General features: G+C 43.4%; 1 protein-coding gene across 9 annotated transcripts in view; it reads right to left on the bottom strand.

The window, feature by feature from the left end:
- Nucleotides 1–6194: 6194 nt before the first annotated feature.
- Nucleotides 6195–23247, bottom strand: part of DPF2 (double PHD fingers 2) — a 411270-nt gene continuing 394217 nt past the window's right edge. For 7 of the 9 annotated variants that reach the window (XM_078660431.1, XM_078660432.1, XM_078660435.1 and 4 more), the window contains 2 exons: nt 13610–13691; nt 7669–12587 (listed from right to left, as the gene is read on the bottom strand). In XM_078660431.1, coding sequence (XP_078516557.1) covers nt 12520–12587; nt 13610–13691 — 150 coding nt within the window. In that variant the 3' untranslated portion in view covers nt 7669–12519. Of the gene's footprint in view, nt 12588–13609; nt 13692–23247 lie in introns of all 9 variants that reach the window. The other 2 variants (XM_078660438.1, XR_013601006.1) reach the window with 2 other exon arrangements.

The raw sequence follows: 23247 nt of genomic DNA, 5'->3' as shown, positions 1-23247 counted from the left end.
ACGATGATTTAGGAACAAGGGTATCAAAGGAATATGGACACCCTGCTGTCGAGACGCTGTTACACCGGACTCCACCATTGGAGGACATCTTTAACTTAAGCTTAAGTGCTGCGGCATTTTCCCTTTCTACCATCGAAGTTAAGAAATATACACCCATGAAGACCATATTACCTGGCTTCTAAGCGACAACTCCACTTTTCGTTCTTCATCCAGATTGGATAGCTCTCACGTTTTAAACGTACAAACTAAATTCGAATTCGCATTTCAGTAACCATATTTGTATCCCTTTATATGACGCGGTGCCGTCCTCATATTCAGCAGTAATCTTTAAACGTCCTTTTTGAACATACGGGAACTGCCGGTGTAGTTGTCCGTACACCATTAAACTGCAGGATAGCAACATGCATATCCACCGCACCATCCTTACTTGCAGTATAAAGTAACACCCTTGTGGCTTTACCTGGAATTCAAGTGACCACACAAGTAGATCTAGAGTGCACTATCCGCCATCGCGGTTATACTTTAAATACTGGTACATTCAGAACATATATCATGGCTTCCTGATGAAGGCTCAAGGCCGAAACGCGTGTAGCAATGTCAAAATATCTTTAGCCATGCTTTTGTGATTATCACACCCACCTTTGTATATATATTATCTTTTGTATTCACCTATATTTATTTTATGAAATGTATATTCACACTGAAATGTATTGTGATGCATAATAAGCATTAAATGCACACCATGATAATCAATGCTTGATCAGCAATAAATGTTTAAAACCAAATTCTAATAAATATAATTTTGAATAAAACATTTTTTTGATGATATGTTCTTCTGCATTGTCCATCCATAGTCAGTAACCCCTGTTGTCAGTCACGGTTGTTGTCAGCCCATATTCCTTTGATACCCTAGTTCCTAAATCATCGTCCTTCCAAACATTCAGTGATCCCAATTTAGGAACTCTAGTTGGGGATACCTCCTATTCTTACATCCATTGTCGTGCTAGGCATTCTTGCAGTAGACGCATTTGCAATCTTGCGTGCGGAACTACGAATATGCAAGATGCCATCATTCCTATGAGCTGCATCAACACTGAAGCTGGTAGTGAGTGTTGCGGCTTGAATTTTGTTAGAAGAGTTTGTACACTTGTTACCCTTGCTGGAGAGGGATACGCTAGTGTTAGTTGGGTGTTTATTGTAGTGCCGAGATACTGTTGCATGTGTGAGGGTTGTAGATGCGACTTGGTGTGATTTATTGTGAATCCCAAGTTGTGAAGCAGTTGAATGGTAGCGTGGGTGTGTTGTACACACTGGTTGTATGAGCTGGCTTTTATGAGCCAGTCGTCCAGATATGGGAAGACATGTATGTGCTGTCTTCCTAAGTGTGCTGCTACTACTGCTAGGCATTTGGTAAACACCCTTGGCGCTGTTGTGACTCCGAATGGGAGCACTTTGAACTGGTAGTGCTGCCCGTCTAGGACGAATCTGAGATATTTCCTGTGCGCCGCATGAATGGGAATATGGAGGTAGGCGTCCTTGAGATCTAAAGTGGCAAGGAAGTCGTTTAGCACCAGTAATGGAAGGACCTGTTGAAGTGTGACCATATGGAAATGGTCCGACTGAATGTAAACGTTTAGAGGTCTGAGGTCTAGGATGGGTCTTAGTGATCCGTCCTTTTTTGGTATCAGGAAATACAGTGAGTATACTCCTTTGTTTTTGTGGTGCTCTGGAACTATCTCTATTGCATTTTTCTGCAGGAGGGATATTACTTCTTGTCTGAGCAATGTTAAATGTTCCTGTGACATTGGGCACTGCATGGGTGGTATGCTTGGGGGGGGTAGATTTTAGTTCCAGACAATAACCTGATTGAATAATTTGTAAAACCCACCTGTCTGATGTGATGTTTTCCCAGGCTGGCAGGTATTGTTGGAGTCTTCCCCCAACAGGAGTGGAGTGGGGCGGGGGAAGGGGAAGGGAATCATTTGGCAGGGATAGAGGCAGAGCGGGAATTGTTATTTTTACCTCTGCCCTTGTTGTTGTTACCCCTGTACCCACCACTTTGGTATCCCTTGCCATAAGTGGATTGTGTAGGGGCTTTGTATGAGGCTGAGGCTGTGTCTGAGGAGTATCCTCTGGTGGCACTTCTATAGGATGAGCGACGAAATGAACGTCTGGGAGCCTGCAGGGCTACCATAGATTTGGCGGTATCTGTATCTTTTTTTCGAGAGATACATCCACATTGGGTCCAAATAGGTGTTGCTCATCGAAATGTTGATTAAGAATGGCAGTTTGTACCTCAGGTTTGAATCCTGATATACGTAGCCAGGCGTGTCTGCGTAGTAAGACGCTGGTGTTGACTGCTCTAGACGCAGTATCTGCTGCGTCGAGGCCACACCTGATAGAGGTATTTGTAATGGTTTTACCCTCTTGGATGAGTTTGTGAGTGGTATAAGTCATCCTGATGGACATTTGGGACATTTGGAGTGGTGTAATTATTCCATGGGTCAGGTGATCCTGCAGGTGTGTCTGGATCAGGCCTGTTACACCCCATATCATCAGAACTATTATCCCTATGAGAGGATGCTGGGGAATGCTGTGGTATGGGAGTTTGTGGTGATGGCATAGGTGGAGGAGAAGGGGTAGGCAGTCTTAAAGGCGAGGTAGCCATGTCCTTTCTCTTTGGATGCAGAGCTGGGGCTGGTTTGTCCAGTGGTCGCTTTTTCGGGGCCAAAATCAACTGTCCAGTGATTGGGTCTTTAGCCAGAGTCTTTTGAGCACGGTCTGGATAATATACGTCTTCTGCCGGAGGCCGATCTGTAGGTGCTGGAGAATGTTTCGGCACCGAAGCGGCTTGCTTTGGCTTTTTGACTACGTCCTTTATCGGGGAGGCTGGAGTCTTTCTCTGCTCCGAATGTTTTCTCGGCTCCGAATGTTTTTTCGGGTCGGGTGTGTTTTCGGGTCCGGTAGTTTCTTCGGATCCGATGCTTTTTTCGGTTCCGATTGTTTTTTGGAATCCGAAGGTTTACTTGGTTCCAACCTGGGTTTCGGTGCCGAAGGAGTTGTGTGTTTCGGTGCTGATGGTTTGGGCGTCGGCATAGCCGGCGTCGATGTCTTTTTTGGTGCCGGTAAGTTGGCGCCAGCACCATGCGAAGGCTGACTCGAGCCCGAGTCGAATGAAGGCTTAATTGGCTTCTTTGCCAGGCCCGAAGGTGGGGCAGTAGAAGTGGAGTGTCGGTGTGCACCCGAGGGCGAGGGTGTGACCGGGGCCTTCTTTGGGGGTGTCGAGGAAGGCTTGGGGTCGACGGTCTTACTTACGACCCGTTGTGCTGGAGTAATGTCCTCGACATCGGAATCTTCCACCTGTTCAGAACCGCTGTCGACGTATTGTTGTTCTGGGACGTTGACGCCTTCCTCAAAGATGTCGTCCGGAATGGAAGTTGATGATAGAGCCATAGTTCTTCTCGCTCTTCGGTCCCGGATAGTCTTTTTGGAGCGAAAAGAGGCAGAAGCTGAGCAGTCCTTTGCCTTGTGCTCCGGAGAAAGGCAGAGGTTACACACCTCGTGGAGGTCGGTGTGGGGAAACTTCGACCCACATTGAGGACACTTTTTGAAGGGAGTCCTTTCCATGAGCTGGAGTCGAGGCCTAGCTAGGCCCGAAGGCCGTCGACGGCGACCGGAATTGAGGTATTCGACATTGAAGAGTAGCGTCGAGTGGAGAAGCGTTCGAAACTTATTTTCTGAAAGTTGGTGAGGATTGCGCGCCGAAGGAATTCGGTTTCAACATGAAGCGCTAGAAACACATCCGAGCCAGGTGGCGGAAAAAACCAATCTGGGGATGGAGCCGATGACCATGCGCAGTATCATCCAAAGGAGGAGTCACCTATCCCGTGACTTCGAAAGACTTTTCTACAAAACAAACTGCAAACATCCGGGCCCAACACTAGGTGGCAATCTATGCATAGTGTGCAATCTGCAGCTTATATGCCTCGAACAGAATGTTTCTGAAAGTTAGTAACTTGTTCTTTTGATGGATACTTCTAACCATAATTTCTCACCTTTGGAATAGATCCCACATACTCTCCCAAAAGGTGGAGGGTATGAGGAGTTGACTCAGATAAGGAAGTCTTGCAGGACGGAGGGGGCAAAATGGTCCTCCCATCGGAAAGGTCTAGGCAGTAGTGCTTCATCAAAGGGTGCACCAAAGCCCATGTTACAATGGCATATGTCCAAGTACCCTGGTCAAATCAGCCTGGGGTTCCTTCTTGGCCAGTGCACAGGAGCACTATCGCCCGGACAGAGGCCTCTTTCACATCGCCTTACTTTTCTTACATCTAGTGAGCCCCACAAAGAGCTGATCACCCATACGATGATCTCTCATACGATCAATGTAGATTAGAAACTCATAAAAGGTTTCAAACCGATGGAGGCTCTCCACTTTAGAGGGTTGTGGAACAGCAAAAAATGTAGGCAGGGTAATCAACTGACCGATGTGGAAAAATGGTACTTCATTGGTATGAAGGGAGTCCAAGTCCTCAGCAGAAACTTGTGTGGGAAGTAAGGGGTGTAGACTAGAAAACCTTAACAGAAAGTTTTCTAGTAGTTCACTCATGTGGCACTCAGAATTGATGGTGATGCATCCAGCTGCAAGAATGACATTTACCATTTCAAAGTCAAGTCAAAAGAATGTAACTATCATTGCTCAATCTGCATTCTTAGGTTGTTGAGATTCTGGTGTAGGACTCTCCCCTGTTGCTGGGACAGGAGATCCTCCCAAAGCACTAGCCGGATCAGAGGATACATGCTCAGATGCTATGAGTACAATGCTCTCCTGGCCCAGGCTGGAGCTAAGAAGATGACCTGGTCCTGACTTTCCTCAAAACGTGAGACAGGAGAGGCGTCATAAGAAATATGTATAGGAGACTCGTGTCCCAACTCGGCCAGAATGCATCTCCCGATCATCTTTTTTGGAAGAAACTCCAGAGTGCAGAAGCTTTGACACAGAGTGTCTCAACAGTGATTAACAGAAATGGTATGCCCCGCTGATCAAAGATGCCCTTTGCCATCTTAGCATGGATACACTACTCATGGTCTGCCAGCCGACATCTACTCTGCTCATCTAATTAGGCACTCAGTAATCCCCATTTGGTGGCAGGCAACCAAAAACTGATTTGGTGCGGGTCAACGTTGGTTTGGGGTAGAAAATGGTGCTGCTACTGAATCCAGAGTCGGTCCAGTACTGGCATGGACTTTGGGAATGGAGTGGAGGTTTGGACAGATTTGGCACAGGACTCAGTATGGTGCCCAAGGGGAATGTTTGCACTGGAGAAGTGCCTGCAGTTGGCAGTCCAGACTGAATACCCCTGTGGCTTCATGAGGCTTAAAAGTGAGCGAGCAGTAGCATCTAGAATATGTATTACATGGCCATCTTGAAGGCTGCTATTTGCAAATGGTTTGATGACTGCCTGGGAAATACTGACCAACTCTGGACCAAAAGCAGGACAAATTCTGAGTCAGAAGACACTGGACCAGTTGATTGCTACCCTTGCAACTTTGGACCCGAATTTCGGCGGTGGGATGAGTCCTTCTTGGCTTTCTTGGACTACTGCCATGTTTTTTTACATTGGCTTCTTTGACCAGGAACAACTTCAGAACTAAGAATGGACCATGACTTGGAGCATGAGTTGAACATCTGTTTCAAATGCAACCATTTCTTATGCATGGTGAGGCAAGCTTCGCTTCTGCTACTTTTACATGCATGAGGGCATACTTAATGCATGTCTAAGTCGAGACTGGAGCCCAAGTACCAAAGACACAAGTCATGTGGGTCCATGACGGATATCAGATTCCTGCAGTTGCAGAATGGCTTGAATGCTGTTTTCAAGAGAGAAGCATTCCCTGGTACAGTCACTGCGGATCCATGTGGAGGTACCCTGGCACACAAGAAGCCCTTCTGGAAAAATCTTTGGATTAAGTCTGGCTGACATATTGTTGTATGCGGTTAGAATTCCAACAGAAATGCAAAACACGTGTTTATGCATGTAAATGTACATACACAAAAACAGTACTAATGTATTTTTTCCATTGTTAAAAGGAACATGGCCTGTAATAACTTTGCAGACACTAGTGAACTTCTTTGAGCAATAAATTGCCTTTGAATATGCACAAGTGTGCTAAAAATCAAACAACGACACAAATCTATATAAAAATGCTTTATTTACTTATGTAATAATACAGTACCATAAAAAGACACGCTGTGGTTCCTGGGAAAACACAATATTACAAATAAAGTTTGACAAATTGGCTACCAACATCACAATATTGTGAGACAGGCAAGCCCACCCATATTCAGTCTCTTCAACCATGACAATTCCCTGAAATTGCTTCTTCCCAATGAAACTTTCATATTTTGATGTTGAAATAGTAGAACACCTGCACTTTTTATGGTTCATTGATATGAGTTTTCTTTTCTCTACTCAGACAATGGGCTTAAGTGACATAAAACATTTCTGCTGTTGGCCACGGTAACATTCTGAAGGTTTTTTTCTTGACAATTTTTAATTATACATTGAACATATTTTCCAACTGAGTGGAATTTCAATATTTAAAAAGTTGCTGTGGGAAATTAACATTATAAACTGTCAGAGAATGCAGTACACAAAAATTAGCAGCCACGTTGGAACCCACTCAAGAAGGTGAGGTTTCTTCAGAATACAAGCTATGCAACAGCAACTGAAGCAATCAGGGATTTTAGCACTTTACTTTAAAAAGACATCCTCAGGAAATGTTATGGCACATTTAAAAGAAAGAAGAAGCTACACAAAACCACTTAGCGGTGTGCAAACCTTTCCTACTTTTATACAGTTCTGAATATCTTTGGAATCCTCATTGTTATGTTTGCTTTCAGATCATAAAAATATTAATATTCAACATAATAGATAGCTTCAATAAACTAAGTCACTTAAGATTCTAGTGATTTAGAAACTTCTGGGCATAAGCCAAACTACCAATTAATGTGTGATTTAAACAGAAAATAAGCAAAGACTTGGTCTGAACCAAAGGTGCAACTTTGTTGTATATTGCAATAACTTCAGCACTGTTAAGATAATATTCTGATGTTTGCTAAAACTTTTAAAATAAACACATGCTATAAGAAAATAACCTGCGTCACCGGACTGTTAAACATAGCTATTTTAGAAGTCCTTCTCTAGAATGCTAACCATGCTATAACAAAGGGAGCTCACCAACCGTACAGCTCTGAGTTTCGCAATATGTCGGTCGTCACTACGGTTTATGAAACCCCATCAAAGCGAAGTAGGAAGAAGCAATGGTTTTACTATCGCAGATCAGCATTCTGGAAATGTATATTAAAAAGTTGTGAATAACTCAGCACCTCCTGGTTTTCAAAAAATATATAATTATAAAAATGGGGTAGAAGCTTCGATGGACCAAAGCGCGATCAAGGCCAGCTCTGCGCTCTTGCTGTTTTGTAAAGTTTATTTGACTTTTCATTACATCGTTTCTCACTTGACGCACAAGATAGAACCACAACACAGTGCACAAACGTACAGGATACGATAGACAACATGACTTCAATCCCACGTTCGCGGACGCTTTTCCTTGCCAATTCACCCCATATCCTTTTTTATTTTTTGAGCAAATCTGCTCATCTTTTCTTTTTTAGGTCAACAAAAACAAACTATATATTTTTTATTTCTTCTTCTGTTTCTTATGATGTCCAGAGGTGGGCACCAGAAACCAAGACAATTTCCCATAATGATCAGGTCTCACCTAAGTCACTCTGATGTAGCTTGTTTAAGGTGTTGATTTTACTGCTGTCAAATGCATTATGTGGTGCCAAAATGGCATGGCTATACTGACAAATTGTATGCCTGTCAATAATGAAACATATTTATCACTGGCACAAATCTGGGGCACTCATAGAATACAATTAAGGACTTTCAGCTGTTCAACTTTTCAAGAATTAGGTCAACTACATACTATAGTTTGGATGCCTATGCTGGAAATATGCCTGGTCTGCCAGAAGAAGCAATGCCAGAAGGACTAATCAAGAATGCACTGTATGCCCACAACAACATAACAGGATGTCGAATCAGTAAAATGGAGTGTCATTAAGGGAGATCTACTGTATTAGGGGTGTTAGCCTTTATCTGGGTTCACCGGGAGAACTCTCATAACTAGCGACAAGCTTTGATTTATCCTGAGCAGAGTCGGAGAAGTGTTTCCCATTTAACAGTACACATTTATATTTAAACGAGGTCCATAAAGAGGAAGTGCAAGATATTTCAAGGAAATCCATCAAAGCAACTCTGCAGGGGATGCCATTATAGATTCTGTCTCTGCTGGGGAAAATAATATAAACTGCTAATCCATTTTGCAAACAGTGTTGAAAAGTGGCTTGAAGTGCTTCACGTGTCCTCTCGAAACAGGCACCAAGAATAGCAGCACAGCAAGCCTAACCATACTGCATGGACAAAAGGTCTTGACATAACTAAAAAATACAACTACTGAGGACAAAGTGGAAAACATCACCATCCTGGTGATCCCTGCTATCCTAGTCCTTGCTCTTTCTCCTCACCAACTGCTTGGGATTCTTCCTTACTTCATATGTTCGGAAAACAAGCTTCTCAAAAAGAATGGGGTATATTTACGGTATTTCAGAGCCCTCAATAATTATTTGACTCTCTTCAGGCATGATCTCCAATCTTTAACTCTACGTCACACCCAAACCTAATTCTTGCATTGGTTTGCCCACATCGAAGATTTATGTAGTAAAGGGAACGGTGCTGAGGAGATGGCTGGGTGAGTATTGAAGGAGCGAGCACAGGAATAAAAAAAATACAAGAATCGCTATGAAGGTAACTGTCCACGTCACCCTGCTCCTTCTCCCCAATTAATTGGTTATCTGTTTGAAAACTCTCACTGGTAAGGTCACTGGTCAGGCTTCAAGCCTACTAGTTACACAGAAGGTACTGGAAGTAAGCAACTTTTTTCAGGAATACTTGTGAAAAGGCAGGCCATGGAGCTCTTGGTCTGGTGGAATGAGCATTAAGGATTTGAGAAGCTCAAACCATTAAAGCTTTGGGTTTCGGAATTACAAGAGGGAATATAACGTGGATGTAATTAGTATGTAGCCTAGATCAAGAGTGTCTTACATGACAAACTAATGCCCAGTCTAAATCTGTTTATCTTCGACAGGAAAGATTTCTGAGCTTTCAAGGCTTCTCCATTTTTAAATTTTCTGCGGGTAAAGCAGCACCGACTCTAAACACCCATGTAGGCAATTTATCGATTTAAATAAAATTCAGCTAGTTAAGTGGGTATGAAGGAAGGGGTCTGCCAAAAGGGAACCTTGTCCTTTTGGGAGACATTGTCAAGACCAACCCAGCAGCAGAAACTTTAACCGGAAGATGAAACGGGCGAAGAACTTTGAAATTGTCTCACAACCTCATTCTTCCAGATTTCTGAAGAAGTGTTCAAGTGATGCTTTCAAGAATTAATCTTGTTCATACCACCAGTCAAATTGTAAACGGAAATTAGAATGTCAATCAGAGAAGACACAACAGGGTTTAAAAGCCTTTTAGGATGATATTTTATGCGGTTTCTTTCAAGTTTGCAGGGTCCAAGAAATAACAATGGGTCAATAATAGTGATCTATTGTCAGTCATTATGTACTGCCCAAGAGCATGCCAAATAGTTCCCAGGAAACCAGATTCTCCCCACAGTTAAAATATTTTTGTGGAAGTTAGGATAAGAGATAGCCAGAACAGGACCTCTTCGTATTTCTCTCCAGAGATAATTTTTAAATTAGAAATGCTGATCACAATTCTTCACACTTCACCTCTGAAAACAAAATTCATCAGTAGCAACATCAAACCCCGGGTTGAGGTGTTGCTGACAGATAACCCCCTTACCTTACTGTACAAGGCAGTAGTGAAAAGTGGTGACATTAAACTGATCACCATGGGTAAGCTGCATCTGGAAAATTATTGCCCAACATTAAAATCTTTCTGGTTACTACTGGCCACAGCTGGAAACACATGAAGCTTAGGAGTTAACATGGCAAACAAAATAGCCAGAGAGGGGCATTCCAATCACAGCTTTAAGGGTACATTATCAAAGATGGGAATTTGTTTGTTCTGCGGTTGAATATGTGAAATTAGGTGCACCACACAGATCTGGGCCATACTCCCCATTGACAAAGATATATTGTCTCCTCCACAGCAGGGCCAGACATTCACACAGTGAGCTAGCTTGTGGGCATCATAAAAATCATCACGAGGGTGGGTGCAATAAAGATCCAGACTGCACACACCCTTTTGGAAGCATTCACAGACTCCCCAAGGTACTGATGCAAGGTGGTCTTGCACAAATAATGATAAAGCGACCATGGAGCACTGACATCACAGACCATGGCACACCGAGTCTCCGCAGGCACACACTTGGCCACGTTTGGAAAGAAGATATGGACGCTCACTTTGGTGACCAGAGTACAGTTAGGATGAAGTCGGCAGGAAGAGTTTCTCTAAAAAGTCCTTGCGATCCTCATTGCCTCCTCCTAGAGGGCACTTCTATGTATGTGCCAACTCCATGGTGGCACTCATTCAGTAGGTAACCACATCGCCTCTTTGCCAGTGAATTTGCTTCAGTATTACAGAGCATGTGCACTGGCAATGAGATCTCATTGACTGCCTGGCATCATATCCTGGCAAAAGAGGCAAGAATCTCTTGTGAAGCTGGGCCTATGGAAAACAAAGCACACACGCAGAATCCTAGAAGATGGGCTGGCGCTCTTGTGTAATACCCATCAATGCCATCATGGGGTAAGCAGCCCAGAAGGCTATTTGCACACAGATCGAATTATCTGGTCCTGGAGTGCAACTGTACAGTACTTTGAAAAATGTCTTCTGTTCAATTTACTTCCCAATAACTATACAAAGTGTCAGAATCTGACAAAACACATAACAGCTCAAGGCTCTTGATAAGGTGATGACAATTTCTGGTGACTGCCATAGCTCGCTTGGCAATCTTACAAAAACTGTTTTGCATGCAAAGATCATTTGTACTTCTCCTTACATAAATTCCTTGGTTCTTCACCAGTATAAGCAAATAATGGCACGGTCAGCAACTAAAATACTCTGACGAATATTAGAATTACAGAATACATAGCTGGCCACCATAAATTGACTTAAGGATTAGTTAATGAATAGGAATGTTGATAGAGGAAAATTACATTTAATAAAGTAAAAGTTTAACTGATGAGAGGAACACTACGAACCAAGTAAAGAATCCCGGGTATGGCAGGGTGCGGCAGAAGTAAAAGTTTCTTACAATTCCCATAGCATTATGAATTGTATAAATAGCTATTTTTCTAGGTTAAAAAAATATTACAGAAATATAAAAAAAGAAGGTTGTTCGTAGCAGTGCTTCAATACTTAAACCAATCCAAATAGGGACAATATACGGGGAGGCGGAGAAGGTAACAAAGAAAAGATGCATCAAAGAAAGAGAAGGCAGGGAAGTATTGGCAGATAAAAGCTGGGGTGAAGGATGGGGCATGAGAGGGAACTGAATGAGGTTGGGAGGAGGAAAACAATGTAGTATTCGGCAGAGAGGAAGGAAGAGGCACAATGAAAGCTGAGAAAAGAGGATGTAGTAGAGGGAGGGAGAAGGCTCAATTTTGTAACCAGAGAGGATGGCACTGGAGTGACGTTAGTGTAGGTGGCAGGAACAGGTCAGGGAGAACTTGAGGAATCTGAACGGATTAAGTAACATGGGGGCGTCCTTTTGCATTCAATAAGTCTGATTCGTCAAGGGAATTAAACGTCTGACTGGCATTAACCAGCATAACCAATAAGCACATATCAGGCACCATCACTGTCCGTGACTCTTAGTGCAGGTGGACAAACCTGAGCATGTTTCACGATTGTTATCTGAACTAATTGTAGTGCAGCCGATAACTGTGCCAACTTCTGAAAGAAAGGACAATAAAATAGATACTACTTAGCACGTCAGGCAGGTGACTTTTTAAGATGGAAAGGAGAGTACATTTAAATGAGTTCAGGCAGAAACGAGGGGGATGAAATTTGACCAGAAGCACAGTTGTTCTGTAACATTCATACATCCCTTAGGTAAACTGGATATAGGAAGATGTATGCACCGCATAATAAGAGATCGCCATTTCTACATTGAGTGTTCTTTTTAAATCCACATACCTAACAGTTTGCTCAGCCTTCCTAAATAAACATCTCCAGTAAACACTAAAATCGTTGCTTCAATATTTCCAAAACAAAATTAATAAAAATAAACTATTGGTTATTAAAAAAAAATCAAAATCCTACTAAAATGAAACATAACTCATCTGCTCTCTTCTTACTCCCTGAAATGAAAGTTAACAGAAGCCCTGTGTGGTGCGGCGTACAACACTGCTTCCCGTGATCCTGTCCTTACACCCCCCAACCCAACTCCCTCCCACAAACCACTGCTGCCCCCAGAGTCAGATTAAGAGTTCTGATAGATAGAGGCCTTGTCTTTCAGCAAATCGAGGCAAAGGTGGCAGCTCCAGCTCCCTGAAAAAAAAGAGAATGTTTCCTTTTATTTTTTATTCGGACCAATCATTGATGAGTGTTCTGCTCATATATTTTCAATTCTAGGGTTGGCCCTTACACAGAAAGCAAAGGTTTCCAGACCAGCAGCCAATAACATGACTAAGACGGATATAAGAAACACTCAAAATATTTGTACACGGGCCACCAGAGACACCATGCCCAGAATGGGTTAGGTGCGGACCTCATGGGTCATAGCTTTGAAATTTCACAAGAATGTATATTAAAATCTGAAGTTTAGAATGGCCATTTTAATTTGGTTGTAGTACAGGAAGATAATTTTGCTCAACACTAGGACAAGAGTGAAAGGTAATACATGTGCCACATTGTAAACACACGGAATTAATTGAGGCTGCAGACCAATGTGGTGAATTTACTGTTGTCATAATGGCTGCAGGTTTGCTTACTACAGCAAAGGCAATGAGTAGATGTGAGCTTCTGTGTCATTTTGCTCCCATTAGTAGGGCACGTACAGACAGAACATAAGACAGTCAAAGGGTCATCTTCGTCTGGGTAATTACAAGTTGAGAAATAAACTGAGGTCACTACATAACAAGCATTTGCCATGCAATAGGTCTTGCATTTACGAGAGTTTGAGCTATTGGCATTGTATTTATGTGTTTTTAAAACAGATAAATAAAAGAGATTTTGTATTTTACATTGCCAATAGCTTAATCTCTAGCAAATGGGAGATCTATTGCCTTTGAAAAAATTGGGCTTGGAGGCTGTAATTAAAGCCTAAAGAGTAACAACATTCGTAACAGGGGGTGTCGCCATGGGAGATTACAAAATAAGACAGGACTGTACTAAGGAGGGACTAATAAGCCTATTGACCAATGAACAGCCACAGTTTATAGTGGTCAATGACACAAGCCAATGAAAAATATGGGTGGAGGATTGGCGGAGCTTCAAGTCCCTACCTGAATACAGCATGCCCTACAGAGCAGAGCATGCGCTGCCCAGGTTCGACCTAAAAAAATACTTACCTTCGGGGGGCTCTGCCATGGGTGGGTTCAGGCAATACATGTGATAGCCACGATCACAATCGTCACAAAACAGGAGCTGGTCCTAAAAAAAAAGAGAGCGAGTGATAAACAAAGTTCGGGGAAGAAGGCATTCAGACAGTAGGTTTACAATTCCACCCTGCCTAGGGAATTACTTTCGTTATTTTTTGGTTTTGGTTTTGAACCTGTTAATGAAGTGGAGTCGTCATAGGACCAGAACAGTGGGGTTCTCTTTTAAGTGCAAAAGCATCTTCCGAACAATTAACGCCTGACTTAGGGCCACATATTACTCATGATGACAAGAGTGCAAGTCTCATCATCAGTTTATTCACCACCGGAACAAATGTTCCCAACTGAATTATTTTCATACTACAAATCACTCATTGACTGATACAACTCGTATGCGACCCTGCATCATATAGAGTATGACTCAATTATTTCAATAACTAAAAAAAACAAAAAGCATGAGGTCGTATATTATTTATCTGTGAGTGCTTTCTGACGAGCTTCTATAATAAAACATTCTGGTTTTAGAATTGAAGAATATGTTAATACATGTATTGTTTTTCTCAGACTGTGCACGCCCTTATGTTTTGAGTTTTGTAACTAATGAAATAATGGCGTCACAGCAGACATGATGCTGAGACTCGCACCATGTGTTGCCGTCAATGTGCGTTAGATTATTAGTTTAAAAGTTATTTCTTGGGAGTATTTGTTTTGCGGCTGGATTCATCAGCAACTATGACGTTGACTGGAAGGTTTCCATTCCTCCTCGCATAGGAGATTGGCGAGGACCTGCGAGGACCTTTTGAAGACAACAGAGCCCCCAAATCAGGCTTCTTGGCCAACAGTATGCCTTTCCTAATAACTCAACAGATGTGCGTTTGCAAACTGAAAAGGTAGCAAATTTTGCTTAATTAATCAAACACAGACTAACAGTAATTGAAAGACATACATGTGTAGATACAGTGGTTATTTCTGGGAGGCACTTTAAAGTTCTTTTTTCCCCATTATGCACTGTATTCGGTTTGAATTCCTATCAATTGTTTCAACAACAAGCATACTGAAAATACGGTTGCCAACATGTATTTCACCCCTTGAATGGCACGCAGGTCACGGCTTCACTGTGCAGTTAAAACATTACATCATATCAAATGAACCTCAAACGTGTGATGGTAAAGACACAGGGGATAGAGTTGTAGCAGTCACAGTGAGATTATCTTTTCAGAAAAGAACATCCCAGGTAAATAATGCGGAGGGAAAAAAGTAACGATATTGAGATTCATTATAAAACAAGAACACTATTTGGTAGAGAAAACGCCCCAAAAAATTAAACGGTTATTCACCTGTTCCAGTTGTTTTGCAGCTTGAAGAATTTTCTGGATTCACATGCGGTGCATAATCCTGCCATCTAGTGTTTGGCGTGGAATAGTCTATTTTCTCTCTTTTATTTTTTTAATAACATCAGTGGCAACTATTTAGAGATATGCCTTTTCTTAGCTGACTTCAGATGTACGCTCCTGAACCCAGTGTGCTTTGTCACCACTTTCGAATCTTTTTTGTTTATTGCTATATCCTGTAGCTTCTTTTCTTGATGTGAAAATTTCTCTCTCCCTGATTGCGAATATCGGTCATTTTTAGTAAGGAAGGTTGCAAGTGAATCCAGGAAAAGCTGCAGAACTACTCCTACTGGTAAGTAACCATTTGGCTTTGCAGGGTGAATCTTTTCTGGATTTACATGCAGTGTGTTGACTTTGAAGCAGTTTGAATCTTCTTGAGGGACTGTATTACCATAAATTTGTATGTGCAAACAGGTGTTTTAGTAATTTTTGTCCCACTCGAGCGTCCTTGTTTGCTTGTACGTCTACACAGTAGTATTTGGTAAAGGTGTGTCTCGAGGACCATGTGGCAGCCTTGCATGCATTTGTAATATAGACCATAGCAATGAAAGAGAGTATTGATCCCTTCTTTCATGAGGAGTCTGCTTGTGGTTTCGCATCTAACGCAACTCCTGTTGCCATACGGCATTCTTGTATTGTCTGGACTAATCATCTTGAGAAAGTCCAACTTGCTTACAGGGGAAACTGGTTTCCCTTCGTGAGTGGCTTTCTTTCTTGAATGTAGTACACGACTACTCTTCTGACGTCTAGCGTATGAAGGGCTTGATCCTCTCAAAATGTTGAGTGCTGGAAAAAAGCTGGTACCTGTATTATTTGACTTGACGTGAAAGGATGAAACCATCTTTGGCATTAAGAGTGGATTTGTTCACACTGCTGCGCTATCCTTGTGGATTTGTAGATAAGGTTCTTGCACTGTGAGTGCTTGTAGTTTACACATTGTTAGGATGTAATGGATACCAAGAAAGCAGACTTCAAAGGGGAAAAAACGTTTAGTCTTGCACTGTGCATCAGCTTGAAGGGTGGTTTCATGAGTATTATATTAAGGTTCCACATTGGTAAGGGGCAGACCTTGTTGGGGCTGGTCTTTTTGCACCTTCTAGAAATCTTTTTATCACTGGTGTTTAAAAAAAAATTCTAACTTTTACACCTCTTGAGTAAGCTACTATGGTTGCTGAAAGTACTTTAAGTGAGACACGAGAGACCTTTATTGAGTAGGTAAGTGAGGTATCTTACTGAACAAATTACTTATCTTCAGTAACCAGCTTTCTGATGGAGACTATCTAGCCACAGATTCCTCACCTTTGGCATATTCCCCATGCATCAGACTGGATCTGGAAACTTTTCCATAGTACCTCTGCACGTTGGAAGGTGACGTCGTGCAGCTCCGTACTAATGCCACTGTAGGTGCCAGTACTATGTGCTGACGTCAGCTGCCTTCGAGACTATCTGCACCCCCAGAAGTGGAGCCCCAAAAGTAAACTGGTAGACCTGTGTGTAGATTCCTAGACTTGGTATCTTATTAACGGGAAGAATCTAATTACAGAACAGGGAGGATGGGATGGTCGATGTAGAATCTGCCGCTAGATAAAGTCTCAACCAGAAAGAGCGTTACCAAAGGTAAATAACTTCTGCTTCTGATGGAGACTTCTTTTCAAGACTTGTAGTATGCTTACCGGTTCTGGCGTGTTGGAGAGATCCTTGACTTTGGTGATTGAGGGTTCTGGTCTGTCCATGGTAAGGGCACCCCCTTCTAGTAGCCACGGTGCTTCCAACAAGGAAAAAGACCAAAGAAGACCGTGCCTTCCAAAAGGGGTCCTACGAGGAAAAAAAACCAATAGGGAAAAACCTCTGATGGAAGTGGGGACTCCAGGAGTGAAAAGGAAGGAAAGAATCTACCAGTAAGGAGGAATTAGTAGGCAAGGAATGTAAACCGGTATAGAAGACTATAATCAGGAGCAAGGTACACCAGTAGGATTCACAGATACATCAGGCAGGAGCACAGCATACCAACAGGAGCAAGGAGACACCAGCAGGAGCAAAGAGTGTTGCAACGCGAGGAAATTAAGGATTCAGCCTTTTAAATACCCATGAATAAGAAGTGACCAAACAGGAAGTAAGTAACCACCATCCTGGACTAGGAAAAGGATAGTGGACGGAATAGGAAGGTCGCCATCTTGAATTGGTAGAGCAGATACTTCCCAAGGCCTTCTGGGAAGAAGACTATGGAAACATGGAAAGGCAAGATGACCCCAAGAAGAATTGAAAAAAGAAATATATATCCAGTGAAAGAAGGTAAGAGTATAGTGCTCCTACATGGGTAAATAGGAAGCCATAGTTCCAAAACTGCAGCTGCAGCATACCTGTCATGCAAATTGTCAGATAATGGGCCGCGTGGGTATGTGGCATGCCCGACACAGAAAGAGAGCCGGCGCCGGGGGACGCACCCCAAAACATCAACAGAGGGCCACCGCGCAGCAACGTAACGTACCCGAAGAATAGATGGAGGCGACGCGGGCTGTATCGTGGCCCGCAAAAAAGAAGCAGGCAGCATCACAGGCCGAATCAAGGTCTGCGGTGCAACACTTCTAGACGCAAATTCCTCACCTTTTTAATGGATGCCAAACTAGTATCTAATTGGAGGTAGGCTGTGAAAGGATTTAAACCAGCAAATCCTGCTGGACCGAGCGGACAAAGTGCCCTTTCTCGCAGACTTGGATATCTATGCAACCGTACTTTGTGAAAATATGAAGGGATGTCCAAGTAGCATCCTGGCAAATGCCCAGGACAGGGACCTGTGAGCTAGAGCAGTGGTAACAGCTTTGGCCCTGATAGAACGAGCACACAATCCATCCGGAGGTTGCTTTTTTGCCAATGTGCAGCAGATCTTTGATGTAAAGCAGATTCAAGCGTGGATGACAGGCTTCTCTAAAGTTGGGCCATCTTTCTCTCCCGTGGACCCCACAAAGAGCTGATCATCCAACCGGTTGTCCATCCAATCTTTGTTATGATCGATGTAGAAACAAAGTGCCATTTTGGGGTCCAACCTTTTGAGAATCTCCTCCTTCTTAGAGGGGTGAGGCAGGGCATAGAACGCCGACAGGATGACAGTGTGACCAACATGGAATGGAGTCACAACTTTAGGTAGAAAGAATGCACTAGTTCGTAAGAGCCAGAATATAGCTGTGCGAAACTCTTTGATCTGGGGCTGCGTGACGGAAATCCCCAGAAACTTGGGTCGGGCTGTAAAAAATTGCGGAATCGGATTTGAAGTCACAGCACTTCGAGATTGGAACCACAACAGATGGCACCGCCCACATACATCTTTAGGGGATTGGAAGAAGCAGAACTCCACTTAGACTTCTTGTGTTTTTTGTGCTTAGCCGAGGGACTGGAGCACAAAGAAGACCGGCATCTAGAGCAGCTCCAATGACTACAGGACTGGGAATCGAGCCCCGGACTTGCAGTGGGACTTGGAGTGGTTCCGATGCTGCCTCTTCTTGTGCTTGGCGATGTAGAGATTTGCCTCATTTTCTCTGATAACCTCCGGTTCACTGGCATGTATTCTCTGATAGCCTTCAGTTCACTGGCATGCAGTCCCCATAGATCTTGGAGTTGGGCCCAATCCAAGACGCCACAGGCAAACCTGGTGAGTATCTGCCACTGAAATCTGCTGGCGACAGTCCTCACAGGTTTAAAACCTGTCGTCTTAGGAGGGGGGCGACATCCCTTGCACACTGGATGAATTTTCAAAGAAGATTTGTAAAGAAAGGGTGTTAGAGAGACGAGATAAGCTCCAGACTCACATCTGATGCCATGGAGAGAAAGTGAGCAGGAGTTGCTCGTATATATTCCCTGCACTTCACTTCCGGAGCAGAACAGCATCAGTGCAGAGCTACCAAGCACTACCTTCTGGCGCACAGTTATAGGGAAAAGTTTCCAGATTCACTCTGATGCCTGGGGAAAATAAGGAAACTGCTGCTGAAAGTCTCTATCAGAAATGGTTGTGTTGTGTACCCAGTTAAATCGGGCACTACTGTGGTGCAACTGTGCCTGAATGCATTCTATGTTATGCCATAGTGCAACCTAGTGAATGGTCTTCTAGCTTCTCTTAATGCCACCATGTTTCTTTCAGAAGGAGGGAGGCACCATCTTGGAAAGACGTGTAGAGAATAACACAAGGTCTGACTAAAAGTTAAAGGTCAGTCAGATTATAAAAGGAAATAAACACGAGGGTAAATACAGAAAACAACAAAAATGGCCTAAAAATGGTGAAAGTGAGCCTCAATAATTCCACATGTGGAAATAACATCTATACCGCTAACTAGGTGGAAGCCATACTGGAGAGGCGTACCTCGAGGTAGAATCTCTAATTCTCGAGACTCCTAAGGGATGCCCTCTTGGAATGCGATTGAGGGAGCAGCAATCAATAAACAGCCTATAAAGCAATGGATCTAGTTGGGAACCAATAAGTCAGCCAGATGTCAAGATATTAGAAATTTTTGTCTGGTGTTCATTGAGTTTGTTTCTGTTTTTAGACATTCTCCATCCCTTAGGACTTACCCCATGTCCCCATTGACCTATATGGCTGCTGCCATTTTCTCAGCCCATCGTCCAGCGCACTGAAGGAGGTGGCCCGCATTTTTGCTCAACAGAAACGCTTGCTGGCGCACATTTCAACCTGGATTGAAAACCAGGGCTTACAACTATAGAAGATATATCAATGTATTAGTATTTCTAATGAATCATTGGGCACTCTGATGTGCATCTCAAGCCATAATCCAGCGTGATAACATGTTATGTTTTTAATGTGAATGAGTGAAAGTTTTTGTAGTTTGGCAGATGTCAGTATGGGTGTGATATTTTAGTTTGAGTAGAGTGACTGGGATCCTGTCACAAAATTGTTTGTATATAAGTATCTTAGTACTCACAACTCCCTTTGATATATTGAATTGGGAAATGCTTGGCATTTGTGCTTTGAAACCTTTTGCTGTATGTTTAACCTTTGTAAAATTGTAAAAGTAAACATTATATGTAAAAAATGGGATTATCATCAGAATAAATTAATTTTGAGAATGTCTGACCCTTGAACTTATATTTTTCAACTAAGTAAGTGGAGCTATTCCAGTAATATTTGTGGAGTTATAGCCATGCACATTGTGTGGATTTGGCAATTTTGGTTGCTACATGCTGTTTTCCCTCTGGTACTACCTTCTCTGTATATTGTTGTACAGGGGCCCTCTCTCTTCTGTTGAGTGGATTTTCAGGGAAGCCATCATGTAGCTGGGTAGCTCGTAATGACCAGTGCACAGTACATAAACTTAAGATGGCAATGCTGTTCCGTTGCAATATCTAATTATAGAACTAGACATCACAGGGGCATATCTGTTCCTGCAGACATATCCTCACATGTAATATAATGCACCCAGCCTTAGGGCTCTTAAGACCTGCAGTAGGGGTGATTTACATATAGTGCATACAGTGCATGAACATTACACACGGAGTGTGCATTGTGTTTTCAGAAGGGCGTGTGTCCTTTCATGCAGACTGCAGTGGCAGTCTGCATATACTTTTTGTGTGGGTCCCTTAGGGCGGCAAAAGACATGCTGCAGCCCTTAGGGACCCTCTTAAGTACCCATGCCCTAGGTACGAGGGGTACCAATTACTAGAGACTTACAAAGATGCTAAAGACCTTGCAAATGAGGTTACAATTGAACATGTCAGTTTTAGAGGAAAGAACACTAGTACTGGACCCTAGTTGGCAGGCTTCAGTTCAGTGTCAGAGTCAAAAATTCAGCATCTAGTAGTTCAAATGGGGCCAAAAAAGTGGGGGATATCTGCAAAGAAGTCCAGTTTCCTACAAAACACAACCCACCCCCGGCCAAAACGCCAGGAGATTCAGCCCACCCCTGTGAGAGTTTTCCTGGTTAGTCAGGCAAGGAAGAAGTAAGGAAGTTGGCTGTACTATTGCAGGACCTACTCTGCCTCACATCCTACTGTCACGGTCACTTCCTCTGGGGAGCTGACCCATCTAAACAGTGAAAGGACCCATTTTAAAGTGACCCTTGCCTACAGCGGATACCTTTTCTCCCTCCCCTTTTACTTTGGGTAGTGAGGTGCCCATCCCTTCTAACCCTAACTTTGCCAAGGCAACAGTTAGCCTACCTAAAGAGGTTACCCAACACTTGACCAACCTCACAATGGCCAACAGGGTCAGGGGGCCTAACTTGCTTTTGGCCCTGGGGTCTGCCTCCCATGCCAAGTACAGTGCTGCCATGAAGGCTAGCACCTAGCAGAGGCAACTGACAGCGGTCAGTACCCAAAAACATAATCTAAGCTCACCACTGACAGGTGGCTGAGTTGCTTTAGGGGCAACTGTGGGTTCTTTGAACCTATCTTGCTGTTCAGAGTGGGGGGCTATTGCAGCATGTGGCAGACCCTCTTCTGTCAGAGCAGTGACAACACCTGGTTCTGCACAGCTGCCTGACTACTCAGGACCTCTTTAGGAACAAGGGAAGCCTTTCCGGTGCCAACTCTTGACTTTACCCAAACTTTGTTGGAAGGTCCTTGGCAAACTGGCTCTCTTCTTAAGAGTGACTACTCTTTACTGCTATTTTTTACTTACTTTTTGGACTCCAGTCCCTTAGGAGCAGGAACTGGATCCTCGGGATATGGGGACTGGGGTCGCCCTGGGCAGCCACCTCATCTGGGAACAGACCACCTCTGGGATCTCATTGCCTAGGATACAATCTAAGTGGCGGTCAGGACTGACCACCACCTTATGCCAGTCAAGGGTACCCTCCCTTTCTAAGGGCAGTATGGCTACAGGCCTAATTGAGATCTCCCCAGGGACTACCCTTAACTTTTTTGTCTCTCTTAGCACATATTGTTCTGGTGACACCAACCTGTCCACCATATGGTATGGCTGGCACATGTCTCTCTCAGGACAGTGGTAGGGATCTCATTCACCTGAATGGATTGGAAATGCCTACTTCCATCCACAGGGATCACCAGCTTACCATCTGGTCCTGTCTCCCAGTTAACCGCAATTAGGGCCTCCTCGACTGAGGTGTCCTCTCTTATGGTTACACTGGACAACCTAGTGCTAACGACACTCTCGGAACAGGTTGGGTCACCGTTGTAGTGACCTGGCTGCTGACAGTCAAAACATAACCTGTTATCCAGAAATGTTTTAAGCTCTGGGCCCTGTTGTCAGAGGGGGGATGGGATTGTTTTTTCTTATTTTAGGGATCTGAGGTCCTGAGGAATTTTCTTTGGTGGTCTTACCATCTACCTCATTGGATTTTTGAGGGTCTGATCCCTGCTTTTTAGAGTAACTCCCTGGGACTTTTGAGTATCCTCGTCCTTACCCACTCATCAGCATTCTTAGCCAGCTCTCTGGGACTAGAAAAGGATGAGTCTACCAAATGCGGATGTGTGACTTGTCTGAGGTAGTTTGTCAAAATGTGTTCTTTCATAATAAAATCATAAAACCCATCATAATCCTGCACCTGATCACCTTTCAACCAGCCACCTAGTATCTTGACTGAGAAGTCAACAAAGTCTACCCAAGTCTGATTCGAGGTTTTGCGAGTCTCCCAGCACTAAATTCTGTACTCCTGAGTGGAGAATCCGAAGCCCTCGATCAGAGTATCCATTATGAGGCCACAGGACTGAGCACGTTCCTCATCCTGTGTCAAGAGTCTATACCTATACTTTCCTGAGAAGAGCTTCCACAGTAGTGAGCCCCAGTGTCGCTGGTGTAACATCCTCATTCTACAAGCCCTTTAAAAGCATGTGTACCACTTGGCAATGTCATCATCCTCGAAATATTTGGGGGCAATTTCTTTGGGGATTTTGGAACCCAAAGTCTCATCTCTTTCCCGATTTAAGTTGTTCCTGCCACAATTTATGGGTGCTATACCCACTGTAGCTCTTTTTCTTTCTATGGCCAGGATTTTGGCCTCAAGGGATGCTCTTATGGCTAGTCTCTCAAGATACACATCCTAATTCTCTAGTACTGCTCTGTGCCTTAAGTTGGCTGACCTACCCCCAAATAGGGAACAGATACTCTAGGTGCAGTTCTAGGGCAGATGTAAGGGGATACCTCATCACCTGTACCATTGGTAAGGGAATTATCCCCATGGTTGCTGGTTACAGAATCATCTTCACTGACTAATTCGTCTTTGGTATTGTCAGTGTTTTCTTCTTTTGCCTGGGCTC

Source organism: Lissotriton helveticus, chromosome 9 (genome assembly GCF_964261635.1).
Source record: "Lissotriton helveticus chromosome 9, aLisHel1.1, whole genome shotgun sequence".
NCBI lineage: Eukaryota > Metazoa > Chordata > Amphibia > Caudata > Salamandridae > Lissotriton > Lissotriton helveticus.
The sequence above is the reverse complement of the archived record's forward strand: the minus strand, read 5'-3'. Positions and strand labels throughout refer to the sequence as shown.